General features: G+C 41.3%; 1 protein-coding gene and 1 pseudogene across 3 annotated transcripts in view; one reads left to right on the top strand and one right to left on the bottom strand.

Annotated features, from left to right (window-relative positions):
* Positions 1 to 3089: 3089 nt before the first annotated feature.
* The window catches only part of MPHOSPH8 (M-phase phosphoprotein 8), a 45979-nt gene continuing 25002 nt past the window's right edge, over positions 3090 to 24066 (top strand). For 2 of the 3 annotated variants that reach the window (XM_053564065.1, XM_053564066.1), the window contains exons 1-4: positions 3105 to 3383; positions 15022 to 15177; positions 18731 to 19579; positions 23078 to 23177. In XM_053564065.1, the coding sequence (XP_053420040.1) occupies positions 3174 to 3383; positions 15022 to 15177; positions 18731 to 19579; positions 23078 to 23177 (1315 nt within the window). In that variant the 5' untranslated portion in view covers positions 3105 to 3173. Of the gene's footprint in view, positions 3384 to 15021; positions 15178 to 18730; positions 19580 to 23077; positions 23178 to 24066 lie in introns of all 3 variants that reach the window. The other variant, XM_053564064.1, reaches the window with a different exon arrangement.
* Positions 13149 to 13457, bottom strand: LOC128566941 (small integral membrane protein 15-like; annotated as a pseudogene).

Raw genomic sequence — 24066 nt, 5'->3', positions numbered from 1 at the left:
TTTTTCCATTTAGTTATATTCTTCAGCTCCAGAATTTTAGTTCTTTTTTACAGTTTCTATTTGTTGATATTCTTTTGTACATGCATTGTTTGCCTGATTTTACTTAGTAGCCTGTGCCCTGTTTTAGCTCATTGAGCATCATTTTATTTATTTATTTTTTTGAGACAGAGTCTCATTATGTCGCCCTTGGTAGAGGGATTAAATAGTGAGTATAAATACTAGTATGTTACATTTACACTACTTTATTTTTTCTTGAGACACAATATCACTATGTTACCCTTGGTAAGGGAAGCTGAGGCAAGAGAACCGCTTAAGCCCAGAGTTTGAGGTTGCTGTGAGCAATGATGCCATAGCACTCTACTCAGGGCAACAGAGTGAGACTCTGTCTCAATTAAAAAAAGAAAAGGAATCCTACACTCTTGATATCCAATCAAGATGAATTGGATATTTCATCAATTTATTTGGGTCAGCTGTAGTGGCTCACACTCATAATCCCAGTATTTTGGGAGGCTGAGGCAGGAGGATCACTTGAGGCCAGGAGTTTGAAAGCTGACTGGGCAATGCAGTGACATCGGTCTCTACAAAAGTAATTCCTCATCCTCCACCATCCCCCAGGTGATATCTGATTAATCTGGCCTTCCCTGGTCAAGAATCCTGTCAAATCAGTTTCATCAGAATCTCCCTTTACCCCTGAGGTTTCCTCTTAGTAATTTTTCATCCACTCATGCCCTGTACCTCCTTGCTTATAAATCCCTCCTTGTTCTTGCTGGAAAAGCTAGGATTTTGCTTTTCTTTGACAAGGGCAGGTAAAATGCCACACACAAAAAGAATTATCTAGCCCCAAATTCCAACAGTACTAAAGTTGAAAAACCCAGTTCTAGAGGAGGAGCTCGACAAAATAAAGAAGTCAGCCAAGAAAAAAGAAGAATGGAATCCTTAATAAAACACCAAATTGTTCCTGTCACTGTTGTACCTCTAAGACCTCAAAGGCTTCTAAGTTAGCCTGATACTGGTTTTTCCTCCTTAAATCTTCCTATGAGTAGGTTATTCCTGTGCTCACTGTCAGTTGTAAGGAAGCAGCTTGAAAGTCCTATTGTGGGATTTCTGTCAGCTTTAGGCTTGGAGCTGGTCTAGAGGGGAACAAACTTCAGATGCTTTTAAAACTACAACATGAAGTAATCAGATGGGACTGAGAGTCCCTCATATAGAAAATTTGGTCCTGGACTGGGGCCTGTAGCTCAGTGAGTAGGACACTGGCAACATACACTGAGGCTGGGGGGTTTGAGCCAGAGGGCCTGCTAAACAATGACAACTGCAACCAAAAATAGCCAGCGTTGTGGCGGGCGCCTGCAGTCCCAGCTACTGGGGAGACTGAGACAAGATAATCGCTTGAGCGCAAAAGTCTGAGGTTGCTGTGAGCTATGATGTCACCTCACTCTATGGAGGGTGACAGTAAGACTATCTCAAAAAAAAAAAAAAAAAAGAAAATTTGATCCTCAAGATTTTTTTGGTTGTTCTTTTTTTTTTTGTTAAGAGAAAAGGAATTTACAGACTTACCTGTGTGTTATTCCTGCCCCTGGAGTCTTGCATTTCAGTTTCCCTGTTAGGAGAGTGGATTGGGAAGAGCTCTCTCTGAGGCCCAGACTAGTCTAAGAGGAGTCCAGCTACAAGATGAGGAGAGACTTGTTCACACCTTGAAGCAGGCTTTTTGTAACTCTAGCTCCCTATTCTTCTAGGCCTCGTTGACAGGGACAGTGGAGAGTTGCCGGCCAACTGCATGATTTTGTCTTTGAATTGATAAAAATAAATTAACCAAGAATTTATCTGAGAGTTATTGGGGTCTAGCAAAAAACCAACAGAACACACCTAAAGAAATTAACAAGAAGGAATAACAAAGATAAAACAAATTAATGAATTTAAAAAACAAAGGAAAAGGTAAAACAGCAATAGATTGCTAAGTAAAACCAAGGGTGTGAACTCCAAAAAAATAGAAAATTCCTTGGCAGACCTGAGGAAGGAAGAATTAAAGAAACACAAATAGACATCAGAAATGAGGAAAGGGGAAATACATACATGGATGTGAATAAAAGAATTATGAGAGAATTCCATACACATATAACTTTATACCCATTAATTTCGAAATCTGAAGGAAATTAACAGTTTTCTGGGAAAATATGTAAATTATTAAAATTAGAACAAGTTGTGGGCAGTGCCTGTGGCTCAAAGGAATAGGGCGCCGGCCCCTTATACCGGAGGTGGTGGGTTCAAACTCAGCCACGGCCAAAAACTGCAAAAAAAAAAAAAAAAAAAATTAGAACAAGTTGTTAAAAGCCTGAATAGCTTAGTAACTATGTAAGGGAACCACTTCACCATGGTCCCGGGACACCTTGTGCTATCACCATAGGCCACACAGGCAAAGGCTTGGACCACAGCTATTGTGAACCTTGTGATCCCCTGGAACACAACAGGATGAGGGCTTGGTAGGAGCTGCCTCCCTATGTCCCCTTGGGAGACTATCAGAAGAGAGTTTCTCATGGCTGCCCAGTCCTGATGAGGTGTGAGGCTCAGACTGTAAATTCCAGAAGTTACCGTCTAAGCATGGACCCTCAGCATCAGGGTGTTCCATAACCCACGTCATAATAATCTAGATCTTTTTGGCTCCATGTCTTTATGGGGTGTGGGACAAAGACCATCAGAAACTGGCATTTTAGCCAACTCTTCCTTTTGCTGTTTACAGCCTTCCTCTCCCCGTCCTCTTTTTCTCATTCCCCTCCTGCCGCCCACGTTTCGCCGCCCTCCTCCTCCCCTGCCGTTGCCTCCTCTCGCCATTATACCGTTCGGCGTCCGCCTCCAGGGTCCCAAGGCTTGTAGCCCTGTTCACTGCTACCCGCCCCCCTGCAAACCTTTCCGCCCCACCCCCGGATAGCGTTCTTCCGCCTGGGCGCCCCTCCCCCCGAGGCCCGCCTACTTGCTTCCCGTGGGCTCTGCCGGGGCATTTGCGCGTCTGCCTTTACGTGATTGGTTGCCGCAAGTGGCACTCCAGAGTCCGCAGCTCATCATTGGCCGGTTTTCATCACGCCGCCGAAGTGGATTAAGGCTGAGCGCCGAGCGCGAGGAGCGGCCAGGGTGTGTGTCGCAGCCTCTTTTCCGCTGCTGGTTGCTGAATTTAGACGATGGAGCCACTGGCGGAGGGAGGCAGAGTGACCGTAGTTCCTCTGTCAGGTTCCTATAGCAATGATGAGTGTCCCGAAGTCGAAGAAGGAGTTGGCCTAGCGGTTGAGAAGGACGCAGGCACGAGAGGAACGGAGGCCGTTGGGGACAGCGAGGAAGACGGGGAGGATGTGTTCGAGGTGGAGAAGATCCTGGACATGAAGACCGAGGGGGTAGGTGGAGGGGGAGGTGCGTTCGAGGGGAGAAGGTGGTGGTGGTGGAGGCTGAGGGCTGCGTGGGACGGGCAGCTCCGGGACTTGAGGGGCAGGATTCGAGCTGGAGACACCTGTGTGTGCGAGTATGAAACATAGCGGGCCAGGAATGTGACAGAGCTAAAGGCTAGCAGGCGAAATGGTGGGAGTAGCGGAATGACATTTTCGAAAGGACTTCCCAGCGCAGTATTTATGAAGGATGCTTCAACAAGTTTTAGACAATTGATTTGTAAAAGAGATGAAGCAGGTTGGAATGTGGTGTATGAACCTCAAAGGGGTGCAGAGACTTACCTGGTGAGGGGCTTGTGTGGTCACTAGTATTTGGGTACGTGGTAGGGGCCGGTGCTCTATGCCAGGCAGGAGTGATGAGATAGTGAAATGATGTTTCTCTTTATAATCCATTTTCCACGCCGTGGTTCCACTGCTTTCTAAAACTATAATCGATTCTCTGGTTTAAAAGAATTCCTATTTTCTATCAGACTAAAATCCCAATCTCACCCAAGAGGGTAGCATTAAAAGGCCTTCAAGGCCGGGCGCTGTGGCTCACACCTGTGATCCTAGCACTCTGGAAGGCTGAGGCAGGTGGATCGCTTGAGCTCAGGAGTTTGAGACCAGCCTGAGTTGAGACCGTGTCTCTACTAAAAATGGAAACTGAGGGAAGTGTTCGAGGTTGCTGTGAGGCCACGGAACTCTACGTAGGGCGACAAAGTGAGACTTGGTCTAAAAGAAGAAAAAAAGGCCTTCAAAACCTAATCAGTATCTTTCCTCTCTACCCTATACATTGTATGGATTGTAGCCTCACAGTAATGCTTGAAATTCCTCATCATACCGTGTCTTGGCCTGGACTGTTGTCTTCCCTCTCCTGATGAAACTCCACTCAGCTTTTTAAGGACTCAGAGTCCATTTCTCTGTGGGGAGCCTTTTGTGACCCTGATCTCTGGTGAGTGAGGTGCTTTCTCATCTCTGCCTTTATTGCAATTTGTAAGACTTCCCGTGAAGACATTTAAGACATCTTTGTCTGTCCTGCTAGATTGTGGACTCCTTTTAAACTTGGGGGAAGCATGAACAATCAGGAAATAACGTTTTAATAGTTAAATGTGAGGTGATCAGAGAGCCCATGCACTGGTCAGTGTCTGTATTGTATTCTTTTTGTTGGCCGTTATTTCTCATTTGTGGTATGCTGCTTTGTGTTAATTTTTTTCAGCGTTCCTTCAGCAAACTTTTTGTTTTACCAACTACTGTGTGCCAGAAGCTGTTAGATCTCACAATAATAGAGATTAGTTGAAGCACATACGCAGTTGTAGACACTAGAGGGTTCTCTTACTCAGGCATGTAATTGAAATCTAGTGTTCTTAAGATTGTATTTGCAATACAGCAAAGATAGGAATGTTTTTATGTGTAATTTCTCCAATACCTATATATTGTAAGCACCTTGAGGTGATAGGAGAAGCCAATCATAGACTGTTTTGTATTGCCTGCATTTAACACAGTGCTTGGCTACAGAAGACATTTAGAAAATGTTCATCTAGGAGGGTAGTATTTTTAGAATTAAGATGATTCACCCGTTCATATATGAGGGACAGTTAAGTTTGTGAACTTGGTACCACTGTACAAACAACTCAGTAAGTTTCATAATCTTAGTGTATTAGTGTCTCACAGCTTTGTTCATGTCACTACCTGGTGGTGTCTCTCCAAATAACGTTCATTATTGCATGTTTTAGTGTGCTATTGTGAGAATGTTGGAGCTTAAATTAGAGCAACAAACAAACAGTAAGTGTCTTTAAACTTGGCAGGAGTGGAAGTGAAATCAGGGACATGCTAGTCCAAGTATATGGGGAAAATTTTCTGAGGGAAAAGAATTGCCACTGATGAAGAGAAGTCAGGGAGCCAGTAATGAGCAGAAATGATGAGAACATTGCAAAAATTTGTCAAATTGTATATCAAAATCAGAGAAAGTTAGGAAAATCTTAACTGAAAATCTTGGCCAGTGCTCATGGATCTTGCATTAAGACAATGCACCAGCTCACACAGCACTGTGAGGGAGTTTTTAGCTAGTACACAAATAGCATTCTCCCTACTCACCTGATCTGGCCCCCAATAAACATAAAGGAAATAACTGAAAGGAAGACATTTTTATGACATGCAGGACATCAGGGGTAATACTGTGTGACAGCTCTGATGGCCATTCCAGAAAAAGAGATCCAAAATAGCGGGTAGACTAGGTGCTGGAATCAGTGCATTAACTTCCCAGGTGCAGCACTTTTCCTAGGATGTTTCTGAACTTAATTATGTACAGTAATGTTGCCAGCCTCAAAGAATTGTAGGCACTCTAAGCCTCATATTTTAGTCTAAAGTGGATGAAACTAAGAAACTTAAATGTGTAAGGCAGTTAAGCTTTAGTCATATAAGGTTGAGTTAAAAATCCAAGATTTTAGGTGCTCTTGTGAACAAATGATTTTTGAGATATATTATTAATTCAGAACACAACTGTGGCAGTTATATCTTCGCTATAGAGTAAGCCAGCCAGTTGGTTAGTCATCTAGTGGTTGACAAACGTAAGGGTTCTGATAGTTTACTAGGCTTCCTCTTAGTCTAGAGATTTAAAATGTAATCAGAAAGACTTAGATTTGACTCACTTCTTACTAATTTATATATTTCATTTCTTTTCTTTCCTTCTTCCTTTCTTCCTTCCTTCCATTCCTTCCTTCCCTTCCTCCCTCCCTTCCTTCCTTCTGTTTTTTTTTTTTTTTTTAAGACAGAGTCTCACTCTGTTGCCCAGGCTGGAGTGCTGAGGCGTCAGCCTAGTTCACAGCAACTTCAAACTCTTGGGTTCACATGATCCTCCTACCTCAGCCACTAGATAGCTAGAACTCAGGCACCTACCGAGATGCCCACCTAATTATTTTATTGCTAACTTATATATGAATAACTGGTCCCTGAACTATGGAAATATATACATAGACCATTCCAGTCCACACATTATTATTTGTAATTTATATGGGGCTATAGAATGAGCAAAGGATTAAATTCTAGTATTGCATATTGCTTAATTTCCAAATATTTGAGGGTATTACATTTATCTTTAAAAAATGATTTCTAGGTTAATTGTGTTTTGGTCAAAGGGTATTCTTTTTATCTGTGGAAACATGCTTTATGATAAAGCATACGGTCATTTCTGGTAAATGTCTTATGTGCACTTGAAAATATATCTTCCAGAATTGTTTGAAATTGGTCCTGTAGGTCAGGTATACTAATTGTGCTATGCGGTTCGGGCGGTGATTTTTTTTTTTCTCTTGATTGCATTTTCTATGCACTTTCCTGTGCTTAAATCTCCCATGTTGATTGGAAGGTAGTTCTTTTTCTCCTTTGTAATTACATAATTATTGCCACACAATACTTTTTGAATTTTGATTTGGAATAATTAAATCTTTCTGGTGAATTTAAATTTTGCAGGGTGGGGACGTGTGGTTGTGTTTTTTAATTCAGGCTAATCTTTTTTCTTTTTTTTTTTTTTTTTTTTGAGACAGTCTCACTATGTCACCCTCCATAGAGTGCAGTAGAGTCATGGCTCATAGCAACCTCAAACTCTTGGACTTAAGTGATTCTCTTGCCTCAGTCTCCCAAGTAGCAGGGACTACAGGCACCCACCACAACACCCAGCTATTTTTTTTTTTGTTGCAGTTGTCATTGTTGTTTAGTAGGCCCGGACCAGGTTCGAATCTGCCTGCCTTTGTGTATGTGGCTGGTGCCCTAACCATTGAGCAAAGGGCACTGAGCTGATCCAGGCTAATCTTATTTTACAACTGGAATATTTAGTCCATTTACATTTGTTGCCATTGCTGACAATTTAGGTTTAAATTTGTCATCTACTTTCTGCTTTCAATTTCTTGGGTTTTAAGAAAGCACATTTTTGTATATTATTTATATTTTTTGAGCTCTGTTGCCTCAGGTGGAGTGCAGTGGCATCATTGCAGCTCACTGCAACCTCAAACTCCTGGACTCAAGTAATTCTCCTGCCTCAGCCTCCCAAGTAGCTGGGACTACAGGCATTCACCTGGACATCCAGTCAAATTTTTTATGTTTTTAGTAGAGGTGGGGGCTCCCTCTTGCTTAGGCTGGTCTCTAACTCCTGAGCCCAAGGGATCCTCCTGCCTCAGCTTTCCAGAATGCTAAGGTTACAGGTGTGAGCCTCCGGGTCAGGGCAGGACATTTTCATATGAATTATTATTATTATTATTTTTTTTTTGTAGAGACGAATTATTTTTGTCTTGTTTGGTTTCTTTAATTAGAGTGAGGTGTTCAAGAGAGGAATTTGTAAATTTGAATGACAAAGGCTTGTTTCCAGTGATCTTTAAAAAGAGTTTTTGTTTTTAATTGACGTATATTTGTGTATTATTTCATAATACATTGAATATTTGCTTCTTTGGTTATTTAAAATCTGTAATACAGTTGTCAGTAAGCAAATCAGCCATGACTTAGGAACTTGAAACTGCTGGAGTTTGGGAAGGTAATTTGAAAATAATTTGTATGTAGGGAGCCACTTTATAATTTGTGATCCTAATACTAGTTGTTGTAACTGTCATTTTTTTTTTGTAGAGACAGAGTCTCACTGTACCGCCCTCGGGTAGAGTGCTGTGGCGTCACACGGCTCACAGCAACCTCTAACTCTTGGGCTTACGCGATTCTCTTGCCTCAGCCTCCCGAGCAGCTGGGACTATAGGCGCCCGCCACAACGCCCGGCTATTTTTTTGTTGCAGTTTGGCCGGGGCTGGGTTTGAACCCACCACCCTCGACATATGGGGCTGGCGCCCTACTCACTGAGCCACAGGCACCGCCCAACTGTCATTTTTTTTTAATGTGATAATTTTTGTGTCATAGAAAAGGAGCCATACTCTGTAAAATAATTGAAAGAGGTTTAGTCTGATCCAAATTTGAGGATCACGACCAGGAGCCATCCCCAAGCAAGTGGACTCTTAGTGGTGGGATTACAGTTTGGTTTTTAAACATTTCAGGGAGATAGAAATTACAGGTAATGTCATAAATCCATACATGGAAAACATACATTGGTTTACTGGAAAAGATGGGACATCTCAAAGTAGGGGGCCCATAGGTTATAGATGAGTTTAAAGATTCTTAAGTTGACAGTTGGCTGACCTTCCTAATGCCGCAACCCTTTAATACAGTTCCTCATGTTGTGGTGACCCCCAACCATAAAATTATTTTTGTTGCTACTTCATAACTGTAATTTTGCTACTGTTATGAATATAATGTAAATATCTGATATGCAGGATGGTCTTAGGTGACCCCTGTGAAAGGGTTGTTCAACCCCCAAAGGGGTCGCGACCCACAGGTTGAGAACCTCTGACTTAGACTCTGATAGAACAGGAATTAGTGAAAAGGAATGCTGAATTAAGATAAGGATCTGTTAAATCATTGATTTGTTGTATATATTGAGGACAGGGAAGTATGTCTTGCATAGCCTTAGGCCTGTTAGTGAGTCATAGAGGACATCCCTAAGAAGGGAGGGGAACACGATGAGGCGTGTCTCATCTCCTTTCTCAGATTTAGAGACCCGTTTGGCCAAGAGAGGTTCCAGTCAACTGCTGGCAGGGCAGGTGGTATTTTAGTTCACACTTGTAATCATAAAGTTGTACTACATTTTTACTTCTATTATTAACACAACTTCTGTAAGGTAATAGTCTGTAAAGTCTGTATACAATGGAGAGCTGCTTGAACTCTTGGTCCACAAAGGAGGTTTTAGGACAAACCCACACTGCTGGTAGAAATTCATTGAAATGCTTAGTTACAATTGCACATTTTTCCTAAACTCTTCATAGACATAATGCATTCAGAACTACTGATCTTCTTTATTTTTTATTTTTTTAATTAATTATTTATTTATTTAGTTTTATTAAGTCATTTGTACATAGGTCATGAATACATTTATGCCATTATGGGATTCAATGTGTTGATTATTTGTACAAATTGAAGCGCTTACATGCTACTAATCAAAATCCTTAACCTTATTTACCTAATTACAGCCTTAAGACATTTGTGTTCTACATCTGATAGATCCAGCTTGTACTTCCAATATATTTTTTTTATGTTTTTGAGAGACATAGTCTTATTCTGTTGCCTAGGCTGGAGTGTAGCGGTGTAATCATAGCATACTGTAACTGCAGACTCCTGGGCTCAGACAGTCCTCCTGTTCCAGCCTCTTGAATAGCTGGGACATTAGGTGTGGACCACTACAATCAGCTAATTTTTAAAAAAATTTTTGTAGAGATGGGATCTTCCTCTGTTGCTCAAGCTGGTTCTGAACTGGCCTCAAGTGATTCTACCGTCTTACTCCCCAAAGTGCTGGTATAACAGATGTGAGCCACCGCTTGTAGCTGATTTTTTTCTTAACAAAAATTTTAAGCAAATGATCTAGTGTGTATTATCTGTTAGGATAGGAGGATTATTTCCTGCCTTTTAGCTTGGCTCACTGATAACCTAAAGGAAAACTTTGCCTACTAAGAAAATAGACTATGCTGGCTCAGCTCCTGTAGCTCAGTGAGTAGGGCACCAGCCACATACACCAAAGCTGGCAGGGGCCCGGGCCTGCTAAACAACAATGACAACTGCAACAACAAAAAAATAGCCGAGTGTTGTGTCAGGTACCTGTAGTTCCCGCTCCTTGGGAGGCTGAGGCAAGAGAGTAGCTTAAGCTCAAGAGTTTGAGGTTGCTGTGAGCTATGACACCATGGTACTCTACTGAGGGCGACGTAATGAGACTCTATCACAAGAAAAAAAAAGAAAATAGACTGGAATTTTGAAGAGTAAATTTATAAACCCAGGGCTATCATGAAGTTTCCTGTTATGTGGCAAAGCCTAGACAATATTTGAATTTACATGACTCCTATAAAAGGACGTCTAACAGGGGTTTCATCTGTTTCTGGATACTGCTATGCCGCGAGGACCTAAAAGGTTCCTGACACATAGTGACCACACTCAATAAATATTTGAGACAGAGTCTCACTATGTCGCCCTGAGTAGACTGCCATGGCATCACAGCGCACAGCAACCTCAAACTCTTGGGCTTAAGCAATTTTTTTGCCTCCCAGGCACCTGCCACAATGCGCTTGGCTATTTTTTTTGTTGTTGCAGTTGTCATCATTGTTCAGCTGGCCCGGGCTGGGTCGAGCCCACTACCCTTGGTATATATGGCTGGCGCCATAACCACTGTGCTGTGGGCGCCGAGCCTCAATATTTATTGAATAAATGAAGCAAAGCTGCTGAAATAAAGGCTGATAACAATTATCAGTAATTTCAATCTGGAGCTAGAATTGAATATGCCCCTTAATACTTGAGAATGACTGTTATCCTCATCCTCATTGATTAAATCAGATTTCATTGGTGACTGGCCTTAAATTTATGACTGTGTTAATTGACACAGAAGTAAAGTTTACTAGTGTCTTCGCTGCTTTCTTTTTTTAATTGAGATAGAGTCTTGCTCTGTTGTCCCAGGTAGAGTGCAGTAGTGTCATTGTAGTTCACTGCAACCTCAAGCTCCTGGGCTCAAGTAATCCTCCTGTCTTAGCCTCTGGAGGAGCTGGGACTACAGGTGTGCAGCACAACACCTAGCTAAATATTCTTTTTTTTTTTTTTTTTGAGACAGTCTTACTATGTCGCCCTTGATAGAGTGCTATGGCGTCACAGCTCACAGCAACCTCAAACTCTTGGGCTTAAGCGATTCTCTTGCCTCAGCCTCCCGAGCAGCTGGGACTACAGGCGTGCGCCACAACGCCCAGCTACTTTTATTGTTGTTGTTGTTGTCATTGTTGTTTGGCAGGCCTGGGCCTGGTTCGAACCTGCCAGTCCCTGTGTATGTGGCCAGCGCCTTAGCCGCTGAGCTATAAGCGCTGAGCCTAAATTTTCTTTCTTTTATTTTTAGTGGAGTGGCGATGTCACTCTTCCTCAGGCTGGTCTCAAATTCTTGCGTTCCACTGATCCTCCCACCTCAGCCTCCCAGAGTACTGGGATTGCATGCGTGAGCAACCCAGAATGGCCTGTAAATAACTGTTTTTTAAAAGCTGTATTGAAAGCTGGGCATGGTGGCTCATGCCTATAATCCTAGCACTTTGTAATCCTAACAGATGGGTGGATTGCCTGACCTGAGGAGTTAGGAGACCAGCCAGAGCAAAAGCAAGACCCCAGTCTCTCCGAAAATAGAAAAACTAGCCAAGTGTTGTGGTGGGTGCCTGTAATCCCAGCTACTGGGGAGGCTGAGGCAAGAGTATCTCTTGAGACCCAGGGTTTTAGGTAGTTGTGGGCTATGATGCCATGGTATTCTATCCAGGGCAACAAAGTGAGACTCTGTCTCAAAAAGAAAAAAAAAAAGCTGTATTAAATAACTGATTTGCTATTGTTATTTATTTATTTTTTAAGAGACAGAGTCTCACTTTATTGCCCTCGGTAGAGTGCTATGGTGTCACAGCTCACAGCAACCTCCAACTCCCGGGCTTAAGCGATTCCTGAGTAGCTGCGATTACAAGGGTACACCATGAAAAATTTTTTCTGTTTTTTGTTTTTTTGTTTGAGATAGCTTGAGGCTATCACCCTGGGTAGAGTGCTGTGGCATCACAGCTCACAGCAACCTCCAACTCCTGGGCTCAAGCGATTGTCCTGCCTCCGCCTCCTAAGTACCTGGGACCACAGGCACTCACCACAATGCTCCACTAGTTTTTCTATTTTTAGTAGAGATGGAGTCTTCTTCTTGCGTATTCTGGTCTTGACCTCAGAAGTTTCAGACCAGCCTCAGCAAGAATGAGACCTGGCCTTTATTACAACTAGAAAAACTAGCTAGGCATGGTGGTGCACACTTGTAGTCCCAACTACTTGGGAGGCTGAGGCAGGAAGAGTGCTTGAGCCCAGGAGTTTGAGTTTACTGTGAGCTGTAACACCACAGCATTCTATCTACTTAGGGTAATAGAGTAAGACTTTGTCTCAAAAATATATATTATTTTGCTTTGAGAAAGCCAGTAATGATTCTAAGAAGCAGTAATGATAAAGGATATGGTTAGTATACTATATCTCTGTTAACCCAAAGCACATGTTTCACCTCACAGAGTTCCATTCTGACTTTTATGTTCTTCATTTCTTTTGTCCAGAAGAGGACCCCATTTTTGTTTTGTTTTGTTTTGTTTTTTTGAGACAGAGTCTCAATTGCCCTCGGTAGAGTACCATAGCATCATAGCTCACAGCAACCTCCAACTCTTGGGCTCAAGTGATCTTGCCTCAGCCTCTCCAGTAGCTGGGACTTACAGGCACCCACCACAATGCTCAGCTAGTTTTAGAGATGGGGGTCTCGCTTTTGCTCAGGCTGGTCCTAAACTCCTGAGCACAGGCAATCCACCCACCTGGGCCTCCCAGAATGCTAGGATTATAGGTGTGAGCCACTGCACCTGGCCAGGACCCTATTTTGAATAGTTGATTTGAAGAGTTCATAATCTAAAGTCATTTTTCTCCTAGGATATTTTCATTTCAGTATGTAAACTGCTAAATGGCAAATGACTTAAGTTATAAAGAATTTGTACTGTAGTAAAAGCTAATTTACAATAACTATCAATAGATAACAACAAACTTCCTCACCCATGCCTAAAAGTTACTACAGTATTGAGGTCTGCATTAGCATGATTCTTCCATTTGGTCAAATTTCTTTTCCTAAATAAAATACTGTCAAGAAATCTAAAAATAAAACCTTAGTGAGTCCTTCCAGAGGTACATAATTTTCCAATGATTTTTCTCTGGTTGTAGAGCCCTTTCAGTCTTTTTCTGAATCCTTTTCTAGTTGTTTAACTTTTGCAGTATTTTCTTGATGTATTTGTTTCTTCTTTTGCTCTTTCTCCCTGGCCTCAATTATCTAGCCAACTTCCAACACAGGACAGCACTTGCTAGGAACAGTGGGATAAGGGCCGAAATAACTGTAGTCAGGAAGCCATGTGGGTCCTTTGCAGCCTGTGCTACAACATAGTTGGCCCAAGTCTCAAACATCTTCATAGAAGTCTTAGGAAAACTTAAGCTTGAGTGCTATCTCTTAACTTTGTCCTAGTATCGTATTAGTGAGGCAATCACAGTTCTAGACCACCTCTGGTTGTTTGTTGTCTTCTTTAATTCTATCATACACTTCTGAGAGAAGGTTTAAATTCACTAGACCAGAAGCCTGGCTATTTTTTTTTTTTTTTTGACTCCATTGTTCTACTCTTTTGGAATTTATTTTAACAATCTAATAAGATACACAAGAATATTACAGTTTTATTTATAAAATCAAAAAATTGGAAAAGATCAAAACAATCTTTGTAACAAAGGGAATTTTGTTGTATTTATATAATGAAATGGAATGATCTTCAGTGACTGAAGTATTTTTGAAAAATACTAGAACAAGAAGTGCCTGATATATAAGTGAAAAGGCAAGGTTAAAAATTATTCCAGTTTGGGCAGCGCCTGTGGCTCAAAGGAGTAGGGCGCCAGACCCATATGCCGGAGGTGGTGGGTTCAAGCCCAGCCCCAGCCAAAACCTGCAAAAAAAAAATTATTCCAGTGTGTTTGGTTTTGTTTTTTGTTTGTCTTGTTTAGATTTATTGAGACAAAGTCTCACTCTTTTGTTGACTATGCTATAGAGTACAGTGGCATCATCATAGCTTACTACAAGTTCAAACTCCTGGGCTCAAGCAATCTTCCTTCAGCCTCCGGGTAGCTAGGATTACAGGTGGTACCTGCCACTAAACCTGGCTAATTTTTCTATTTTTGGTAGAGATGGGAGTGGGAGGGGTATCCAGCTGTATTCCTTAGGCAAGTCTTGAATTCCTGGCCTCAAGCAATCCTGCCTTGGCCTTCCAAAGTATTAGGATTACAGGCATGAGCCACCATGCTTGGCCTATCCCACTGTCTTAAAAAACATACCATATGGTTTGGCACCTATATGGTATGTTGGTGTAGCTCAGTGGTTAGGGCGCCGGTCACATACACCTGAGGCTGGTAGGTTTCAACCCGGCCCGGTCCTACTAAACAACAGTGACAACTGCAACAGCAACAACAACAAAAAAATAGCCAGGTGTTGCAGCAGGTGCCCGTAGTCCCAGCTACTTGGGAGGCTGAGGCAAGAGGATTGCTTAAGCCCAAGAGTTTGAGGTTGCTGTGAGCTGTGATGCCACAGCACTCTACTGAGGGTGACATAGTGAGACTGTGTCTCAAAAGAAAAAAAAATACTATATATGTGTTAATAAATCCAACAGGTGAAAGAAAATAGATCAAACAGTTACAGCAGTATCTTTGGGTGATTTATTTGGTTATCTTCATTTTTCGTTGCTTTTCAAATATTACACATTGTTTTATGAGATCAGAAAAAGACCTCAGTCTGCATTTATGAAAAATAGGGCAGTGTTAGTGCTTCTGAAACCACTTGCCTCTGGAGATGGACATACTTAATAATGTAACATTAATTTCCTTTTAGGAGCAGTTTTAAAGTTCTTTCATATTTTCTCAGCAGTGGTATGTTTTGGGAAATGTAATTAAGTCAGCAATAGCCTCATTTGCCTTTTTTAAATTTATGTAACAGGGTAAAGTGCTTTATAAAGTTCGCTGGAAAGGATATACGTCGGATGATGATACCTGGGAGCCTGAAATTCACTTGGAGGATTGTAAAGAGGTGCTTCTTGAATTTAGGAAGAAAGTTGCAGAGAACAAAGCCAAAGCAGTCAAGAAGGACATTCAGGTATCATGTTTTGACTCAGCATTTGTTTTGTTTTCATGTATATAGTTCATTATAAATTTTATTGTTTTAAATTACGTGTACTGAATAATTTACAAATAACAAAATATTCCTCAGTGTAAATTCCATATAGACAGTTGATTCTTACAAAATGCGTTCAGTGATTTTTGTTGAATTCTTATTTCTGTACCCACACTACAATTGCAGTTGACAAGTACAGTTGGGATGTGAATATTGGTATTTTCCTTTAAGAGTAAGTTGAATGTAGGAAAAAAAGACATGTCAGAACTTTACTTGTTCATCCAAGATGTGACCAACTTGTTTTTTTACACTTTATGTTTAATCTGCATTATTAGTTTGTCTTATATCTTTTACTACTACTTAAAATAAAACCATTCTTAGATCACTCCATCAAGCTATAAGTTTTAGTCCATTTCAGATTACTCACAGGTTGATTTTCCAGATCTGTTCTTTTTTCTCTTTACACTTCAATTTTTGGCTATTTTTTTGCCTTTTTAGTAGCTCTTTCTGATACATTAGATAGGAGGAACTCAGATAAGTAAAACTTCTGTCATCAGCAGTTTGGAAAAAGATTCGATGGTAGGCTGGAGTTGGGTGATGTGAAATTAAGGCATAAATTTGATTTCTGGGTTTTTCTTTATGAATTTGTTCTTGTCATCATAGCTCACTGTAACCTCAGGCTCCTGGGCTCAAGCAGTCTTCCTGCCTCAGCCTCCCAGGTAGCGCCAGGCAGCTGCAGTCTTTACCACTGTGCAAGGCTGTCTTGCCATATAGTTAGAAGAGTAGAATTGCCAGTTTTATAGATTCATGCCATAGTGGCAAGGCCTTTAATAGTATGTTTTTGTTTTTGTTTTTTATTTCTATTTATTTTTTTGAGACAGAGTCTTAACTTTGTTACCCTCGGTAGAGTGCCATGGTATCACACCCAAACTCATGGGTTTAAGCGATTCTTTTGCCTCAGCCTCCCAGGCAGCTGGGACTACAGGCTCCTGCCACACTCCTGGCTATTTTTAGAGATGGGGTCTCGCTGTGGCTCAGGCTGGTCTCCAACTTGTGAGTTCGGACAATCCACCTGCCTCAGCCTTCCAGAGTAACAGAATTATAGGCATGAGCCATTGCCTCCTGCCAATAGTATGATTTTTAAATTGCCTAGCAAAGCAATGGCACACGCTTATTGTCCCAGCTACTGGGGAGACTGAGGCAGGAGACTCACTTTAGCCCAGGAGTTAGAGGTTGCAATGAACTATGACAATACCATAGCATTTATTTAAACAAACAAAAAAAAAATATTAAGCAAAATGCTGGTACTCTTATAATTATTATAAAGAAACCCCTCTACAAAATGAGTTTAGATTAGAGACTTTTATTCTCCATGTCTTTTGTTTTACTTCACTTTTAGTTATACTTCACTTTTCTTTTTTGTGACTGAGTCTCACTCTGTCACCCTGAGTAGATGCCATGGCCTAGCTCACACATAGCAACCTCAAACTCCTGGGATCAAGTAATCCTCTTGCCTCAGTCTCCCCAGAAGCTGGGACTAGAGGTGCTCCTGGCTAGTTGGGTTTTTTTGTTGTTTTTCTTTTTGTTTTTTATCTATTTCTAATAGAGACAGGGGTCTGTCTCTCGCTCAGGCTGGTCTCAAACTCCTGAGTTCAAGCAATCCCAGAATGCTGGGCTTACAGGCATGAGCCACTGCACCTAGCCCATCCTTCACTTTTGTAGAATTGATACCTGCTCTCATCTTCCTTATTTCTTTCCCTTCAAGCACTCATTCATTCAAATACACCTGTTTTACTAAATGATTGATTCATACTACTCAAAATTTAGACTTTTTGACTGGCTTAGCGTGTATTTCTTTGCTGCCTTATTAAGAAAAATTTGCCGAAACTGCTACCAAGAAGTCTTGTTGTAAAGAATATTGGGATTATTGTCCTTTTGATGTGATGATGTTTATTTTTTTTGTTTGTTTGTTTATTTATTGAGACAGAGTCTCAGTATGTTGCCCTCAGTAGAGTGCTATGGTGTCACAGCTGACAGCAACCTCAAACTCTTGGGCTTAAGTGATCCATTTGCCTTAGCTTCCCAGTAGCTGGGACTACAGGCACCTGTTGCAAGGCCTGGCTATTTTTTTATTGCAGTTGATTAGCTGGCCTCGGCCAGGTTCGAACCCACCACCCCACTGTGGTACGGGCGCCAAGACTTTGATGGCGTTTAAATCATCACTTGTTCATCATTTGCTAAGCCCAGTCAAGCCCAACTTACAGCTTCTTTCTTGTTTTCAAAAAAATTTTTTTTGTTTTTTGAGACAGTGTCCCCGTCCCCCTGGGTAGAGTGCCATGGCGTCATATCTCACAGCAACCTCTGACTCAAGCGATTCTCTTGCCTCCCAAGTAGATGGGACTATAGGCGCCCGCCACAACACTCAGCTATTTTGTTATTGCACTTGTCACTGCAACAACAGGCCTAGGCCAGGTTTGAACTCACTTGCCTCAGTGAATGTGGCCAGCAGCCCAACCCTTGAGCTATGGGTGCTGAGCATATTCCCACTATCTTTTTCACCCTAGAGCTATCTCTTTCTTAGGTACTGTAAGGAAAACATTTTTTTGAAGTATGCTTCTTTTCTCTTCCTCCTTTCCAACCCCAAGTCATTTAGACAGTTCTGGGAAATGGGGACTAAAAATAGTGCATAGTGTTTTTGTGTCTGTACAAATACTTTATTCTTAAGTTTCTTTTTTTTCAATCTCAGAACAAAATAATGTTTTCTCCATAGGAAATGTTTTACATTATGTAACACAAATAAAATTAATTGGGAAAGCAGGTATTCCTGACAATCTCAGTTCTATACATAACTATGAAAAGTAGTTAGATCCAAGGTCTTAGAAAGAAACTTTATGTTTTGGATTGGTCTACTTTGTTGGCAAGCAAAAAAATGGGTTTAGAAATGTTGAAGTTAAAAATTTATTAACCCCACTATTATTTATAACCCACTGTTACACTATTGTTGTCCACTCTTGTATCCTTTGGGGGCCTTCAGCAGCACTGAAGTTTTTGTCCCTCTGTGTTTGGTCTGCTTTTAAAAACTGATGTTCATTATCACCAGTGGGACCTATTTGCTAAATCAAATATGTAAGTAGAATGTAACTTCATTTTAGGTAAGTAATTTTAGAGAGTTGAGATTCTGCTTGGGAAAAAAAATGTCTACCAGGTGGCGCCTGTGGCTCAGTGAGTACGGCGCCGGCCCCATATGCCGAGGGTGGCGAGTTCAAACCCAGCCCTGGCCAAACTGCAACAAAAAAATAGCCGGGCGTTGTGGCGGGTGCCTGTAGTCCCAACTACTCGGGAGGCTGAGGCAAGAGAATTGCGTAAGCCCAAGAGTTAGAGGTTGCTGTGAGCCGTGTGACGCCACGGCACTCTACTGAGGGCAGTACAGTGAGACTCTGTCCCTACAAAAAAAAAAAAAAAAAAACTGTCTACCAAGTTTCAAAAACCTTGTTACATTAACAAGTGTATTTTAACCTTTTTTTGTATTTTATAGAGACTGTCATTAAATAATGATATATTTGAGGCAAACTCTGATAGTGATCAGCAAAGTGAGACAAAGGAAGATACTTCCCCAAGGAAAAAGAAGAAAAAATTAAGGCATAGAGAGGAGAAAAGCCCTGATGATCTGAAAAAGAAAAAAGCAAAGACTTGGAAACTGAAAGATAAATCCAAACCAGACTTGGAGAGCTCCTTGGAAAATGTAGTTTTTGATTTAAGGACAAAGAAAAGAATTTTGGAAGCCAAAGAAGAATTAAAGGAGTCCAAAAAGCCCAAAAAAGATGAAATGAAAGAAAATAAGGAATTCAAGAAAGTTAAAAAGGCTGAAATAAGAGATATAAAGACTAAAATAAGAGAAGATTCCAAAGAAAACAGAAAAACAAAAAAAGAAAAATGTATTGACTCTCAAGTGGAATTTGAATCAAGTGTACTTAGTGATTCCCCCTTTCAAGAAGATGACAGTGAAGATTTACATTCTGATAACAGAGAAGAGAAACAAAAAATTAAAAGTGCAAAAGATAGAGTGGGCCAAGATGCATGGCAGGACCAAACTTTTGATAAACAGCTGGATAGCACCACAAGTGCTGAGGAGGATGCTGATGTCAAGGCCAGGAGAAAAAAAAAGACCCTGAGAAAGGCTGAGGAACCCAAAGAGAGTAGGAAGCTAGAAAATAAGAATGCATTCTTAGAGAAGAAAACTGTGCCTAAAAAGCAAAAGAATCAAGAGAAAGGCAGAAGTACTATTGAGTTAGAGAAGCTATCACCTGCTGCTGCTCAGATGCTAAAGTGTTTAAGATTGAGTGGGGAAGAGAGAAGCTTCAGGTCCAGTGACTCTACTGAGGAGGTAAGGACAAAATGCCAGAAGCAAACTAGCTCCCGTGTGAGAAATTAGGAAGTTTTACAAATAGTCAGTTAAACTATAAGAAAGTGTTTCCATCGTCAGGGAGTTATTCAATAGTGTGACAACTATGGGCAGTTTTAAATGCTGAAGATCTTCCATCCTTTGGGACCACTACCCTCCAGTTTCTTTTTTAGTCTCTGGGTTATTTTCTCTTAGATTAACTACAGCCAGAAAACTGAAGACTAATTTGTGAATAAAAGTCAAGATTTTTTTAAGAAGTACTTAGATGTAGGGCGGCGCCTATGGCTCAGTCGGTAAGGCACCAGCCCCATATACTGAGGGTGGCGGGTTCAAACCCGGCCCCGGCCAAACTGCAACCAAAACATAGCCAGGTGTTGTGGTGGGCGCCTGTAGTCCCAGCTACTCGGGAGGCTGAGGCAGGAGAATCGCTTAAGCCCAGGAGTTGGAGGTTGCTGTGAGCTGTGTGATGCCCCGGCACTCTACCGAGGGCCATAAAGTGAGACTCTGTCTCTACAAAAAAACAAAAAAAAAAAAGAATTAAATAAATAAATAAAAAGAAATCCTTTAAAAAAAAAAAAAAAGAAGTACTTAGATGTAGCATTGTATAGTTGATTTGATAGGCTTATAGTTTTATCAGCTTGTTTTGTTAACTTTTCATATTTTACTTGTATTTTCCCTCCACGTGTTAAGAGAATACCACTATTAATTAAATAGTACAGAGTCCATAAACAGTATCAGCCTTTTAATTCTTATAAAAATATATTTAACAGAGAATAATGTCCCATTATAAAAATTGCTATTTCTTTTGCCATAGGTAGATTGCTGTGGCATAATCTTAGCTCATAGTAACCTCAAACTCTTGGGCTTAAGTTATCCTCTTTCCTCAGCTTCCCAAGTAGCTGGAACTACAGGCCTGCTTCAACACCTGGGTTGTTTTTCTTTCTTTCTTTCTTTTTTTGAGACAGAGCCTTAAGCTGTCGCTCTGGGTAGAGTGCTGTGACATCACAGCTCACAGCAACCTCCAACTTCTGGGCTGACGCAATTCTCCTGTTGCAGCCGCCACTGTTATTTGGCGGGTCTGCCAGCTCAGGTGTATGTGGCTGGCGCCCTAGCTGCTTGAACCACAGGCACCGAGCCTGTTTTTCTATTTTTAATAGACACAGCGTCTAGCTTTTGCTCAGGCTAGTCTCTAACTTCTGGACTCAGGCAGTCCATTCACCTCCACCTCCCAAAGTGCTAGGATTACAGGTGTGAGCGACCAAGCCTGGCCTTATAAAAATTATTTTTACATGGTTTTCAAAATGGATAAATTATGCAAGTATTTATACATGCAGTATTTATCAAAGGATATACAAAATACTTTCTTTTTATCCATTATTCCCAGTTTGGGGAATCTATTTTAAGTAAATCATTGTCAAAGGGGGAAAAAGCCATTTATACAAAGATATTTTTTGACAATGTTATCTTCATTAGATAGTAGTCTGACTTTTTAGCCATCGGGGAATGGTTAAATGTTGGTGTATCAACTCAGTGACTGTTAACTGCTGTTGAAACATTGATTATAAGGTCAGTGTAGCAAAACCAGGAAAGTTTAGAAAATGTGCAGAAGAAAACTCCACACACATATGAACATAATTATGTAAAAATATCTATATAATAGAAAGAAAATGAATTTTTTAAAAATCCATGCAACAGTACAAGGACCACAAAGAGGAACACGGGGAAACAAAAATAGTCATGCCTGATTAATTAAGACTATAGATGAAATGTTCTTGGAATTTTGTTTGTTTGGTTTTTGAGACAGTATCACTCTGTTGCCCTGGGTAGAGTGCTGTGGCATTATCATAGCTTACAGTAACTTCAAACTCTCAGATTCATGTGATCCTCTTGCCTCAGCCTCCCGAGTAGTTGGGATTACAGGTACCCACTGCCATGCCTGGCTAGGTTTTTCTATTGTTTTAGTGGAGACAGCATCTTGCTTTTTTTAGGCTGCTCTTGAACTTCTGAGCTCAGGTGATCCACCCACCTCAACCTGCCAGAGAGCAAGGATTACAAGTGTGAGCTGCTACAATAGCCTGGATTTATAGTATGTTATTATTCTTATTATTCTTTTTTTTTGGAGACAGAGTCTCACTTTGTTACCTTTGGTAGAGTGCTGTGGCGTCACAGCTCACAGCAACATCAAACTCTTAGGCTTAAGCTATTCTTTCTCTTGCCTCAGCCTCCCAAGTAGCTGGGACTACAGGCGCCTGCCACAATGCCTGGCTTTTTCTTTCTTTTTTTTTTTTTTTTTTTGCAGTCTTTGGCTGGGGCCGGGTTTGAACTGGCCACCTCTGGTATGTGGGGCCAATGCCCTATTCTTTTTTTTTTTTCAGAGAAGAGGTTGCTCTAACTCAGGCTGGTCTCGAACTCCTGAGCTCAGGCAATCCACCTGCCTCAGCCTTCCAGAGTGCTAGGATTACAGGAGTGAGCCACCGTGCCCACGCCTGACCTATAGTAGGTTGGTTTTTATTTTTATTTTTTTAGACAGAGTCTCAAGCTGTTGCTCTGGGTAGAGTGGTGTGGCTTCATAGCTCACAGCAACCTCCAACTTGGGCTCAAGTGATCCTCTTTTTCTTTTTTTTGAGACAGAGCCTCAAACTGTCACCCTGGGTAGAGTGCTGTGGCATCACAGCTCACAGGAACCTCTAAATACTGGGCTCAAGCGATTCTCCTGCCTCTGCCTCCCAAGTAGCTAGGACTACAGGCACCTGCCCTGATGCCCGGCTATTTTTTGATTGCAGCCGTCATTGTTGTTTGGTGGGCCTGGGCTGGATTTGAACCCGCCAGCTCAGGTGTATGTGGCTGGCGCCTTAGCCACTTGAGCCACAGGCGCTGAGCCTCAGGTGATCCTCTTGCCCCAGTTTTTCTGTTTTTCATAGAGACAGGGTCTCACTTTTGCTCAGGCTTGTTTTGAACTCATGAGCTCAAGCAGTCCACCCACCTCAGTCTCCCAGAGTGCTAGGAATACAGTCCTGAGCCACTGCACCCAACCTGTAGTGTGTTATTATTAATAAAATTTTTAAGAAAGAGTAGGTAAACCGGTATTAGGTTTTGAATGTAAAACTTTTTTTTTTTTGAGACAGTGTCTCAAGTCGCCCCCTGCGTAGAGTGCTGTGACATGATAGCTTACAGCAACCTCCAACTCTCGGGCTCAAGCGATCCTCTTGCCTCAGTTTTTCTGTTTTTAGTAGAGATGAGGGTCTCACTTTTTGCTCAGGTTGATTTCGAACTCGTAAGCCACTGCACCCGGTTTGAATGTAAAACTTTTATCAGTTATATGGTTAGTTGAGGAAACAGTTTATATGAAAAGGATTTAATGATCAATTATACAAAGGCAGTCACTGAGGGAACCTGTATTTTCTTGTTTTTAAACGTACAGTATTAGCTCTTTATCCATTCTTGTTTTGGGGGTGTGTGTGTGTGTGTGTTTTCCCTCAGGAGAAAGAGACCAAAAAAAATGAACCCAAAGAAAAATTTCAGAAAAGACTTGATTTGGACAAGGAAGAAAAGGGCCGAAAAGAGCCAAAGGGATTAAAGAGTGAGTATAAATACTAGTATGTTACATTTACACTGGTATACTTTTTTTTTTCTGAGACAGAGTCTCAATATGTCACCCTCCATAGAGTGCCATGGCATCACAGCCTACAGCAACTTCAAACTCTTGGGCTTAAGTGATTCTCTTGCCTCAGTCTCCCAAGTAGCTGGGACTACAGGCGCCCGCCACAGTGCCCAGCTATTTTTTGGGTTGTAGTTATCATTGTTGTTTAGCAGGCCTGGGCTGGGCTCAAACCTGTCAGCCTTGGTGTCTGTGGCCGGCACCCTACTCTCTGAGCTATGGGCACCACCTACACTGGTATACTTTTACAAAGAATTTCACTTAGTATGAAGACCGTCTCATCTCTAACCTGAAGTGTTATAGAAATTTTCACTCACTGGGGAATTTAGAGCTTTCTGCTACTTTTGTTTAACCATTTACATAAGTGGATTATATGACAATTTATGTAATTAATTTTTTCATTCTGTTCACCTTGTTTTTACTCCGTTTCGGTATCACAAGCAAGTAAGTTAGAATTACTAAAACAAGAAATTAGTTATGGCTGAAAAATAAATGTGTCTTGTATAGTGGAGGGTAAATAAAACAAACTTTTTTTTTCTGAGACAGAATTTTAGTATGCTGCCCTCGAAAAAGTGCTGTGGTGTCACAGCTCACAGCAACCTCAAACTCTTGGGCTTAAGCGATTCTCTTGCCTCAGCCTCCCAAGTAGCTGGGACTACAGGCTATTTTGTTGTTGTAATTGTCATTGTTGTTTGGCAGGCCTGTGCACGAAGCCTGGCTATTTTGTTGTTGTAATTGTCATTGTTGTTTGGCAGGCCCATGTCGGGTTTGAACCCGCTACCTCTGGTGTGTGTGGCTGGCACCCTAACTG

Source organism: Nycticebus coucang, chromosome 15 (genome assembly GCF_027406575.1).
Source record: "Nycticebus coucang isolate mNycCou1 chromosome 15, mNycCou1.pri, whole genome shotgun sequence".
NCBI classification, from domain to species: domain Eukaryota; kingdom Metazoa; phylum Chordata; class Mammalia; order Primates; family Lorisidae; genus Nycticebus; species Nycticebus coucang.
The sequence above is the reverse complement of the archived record's forward strand: the minus strand, read 5'-3'. Positions and strand labels throughout refer to the sequence as shown.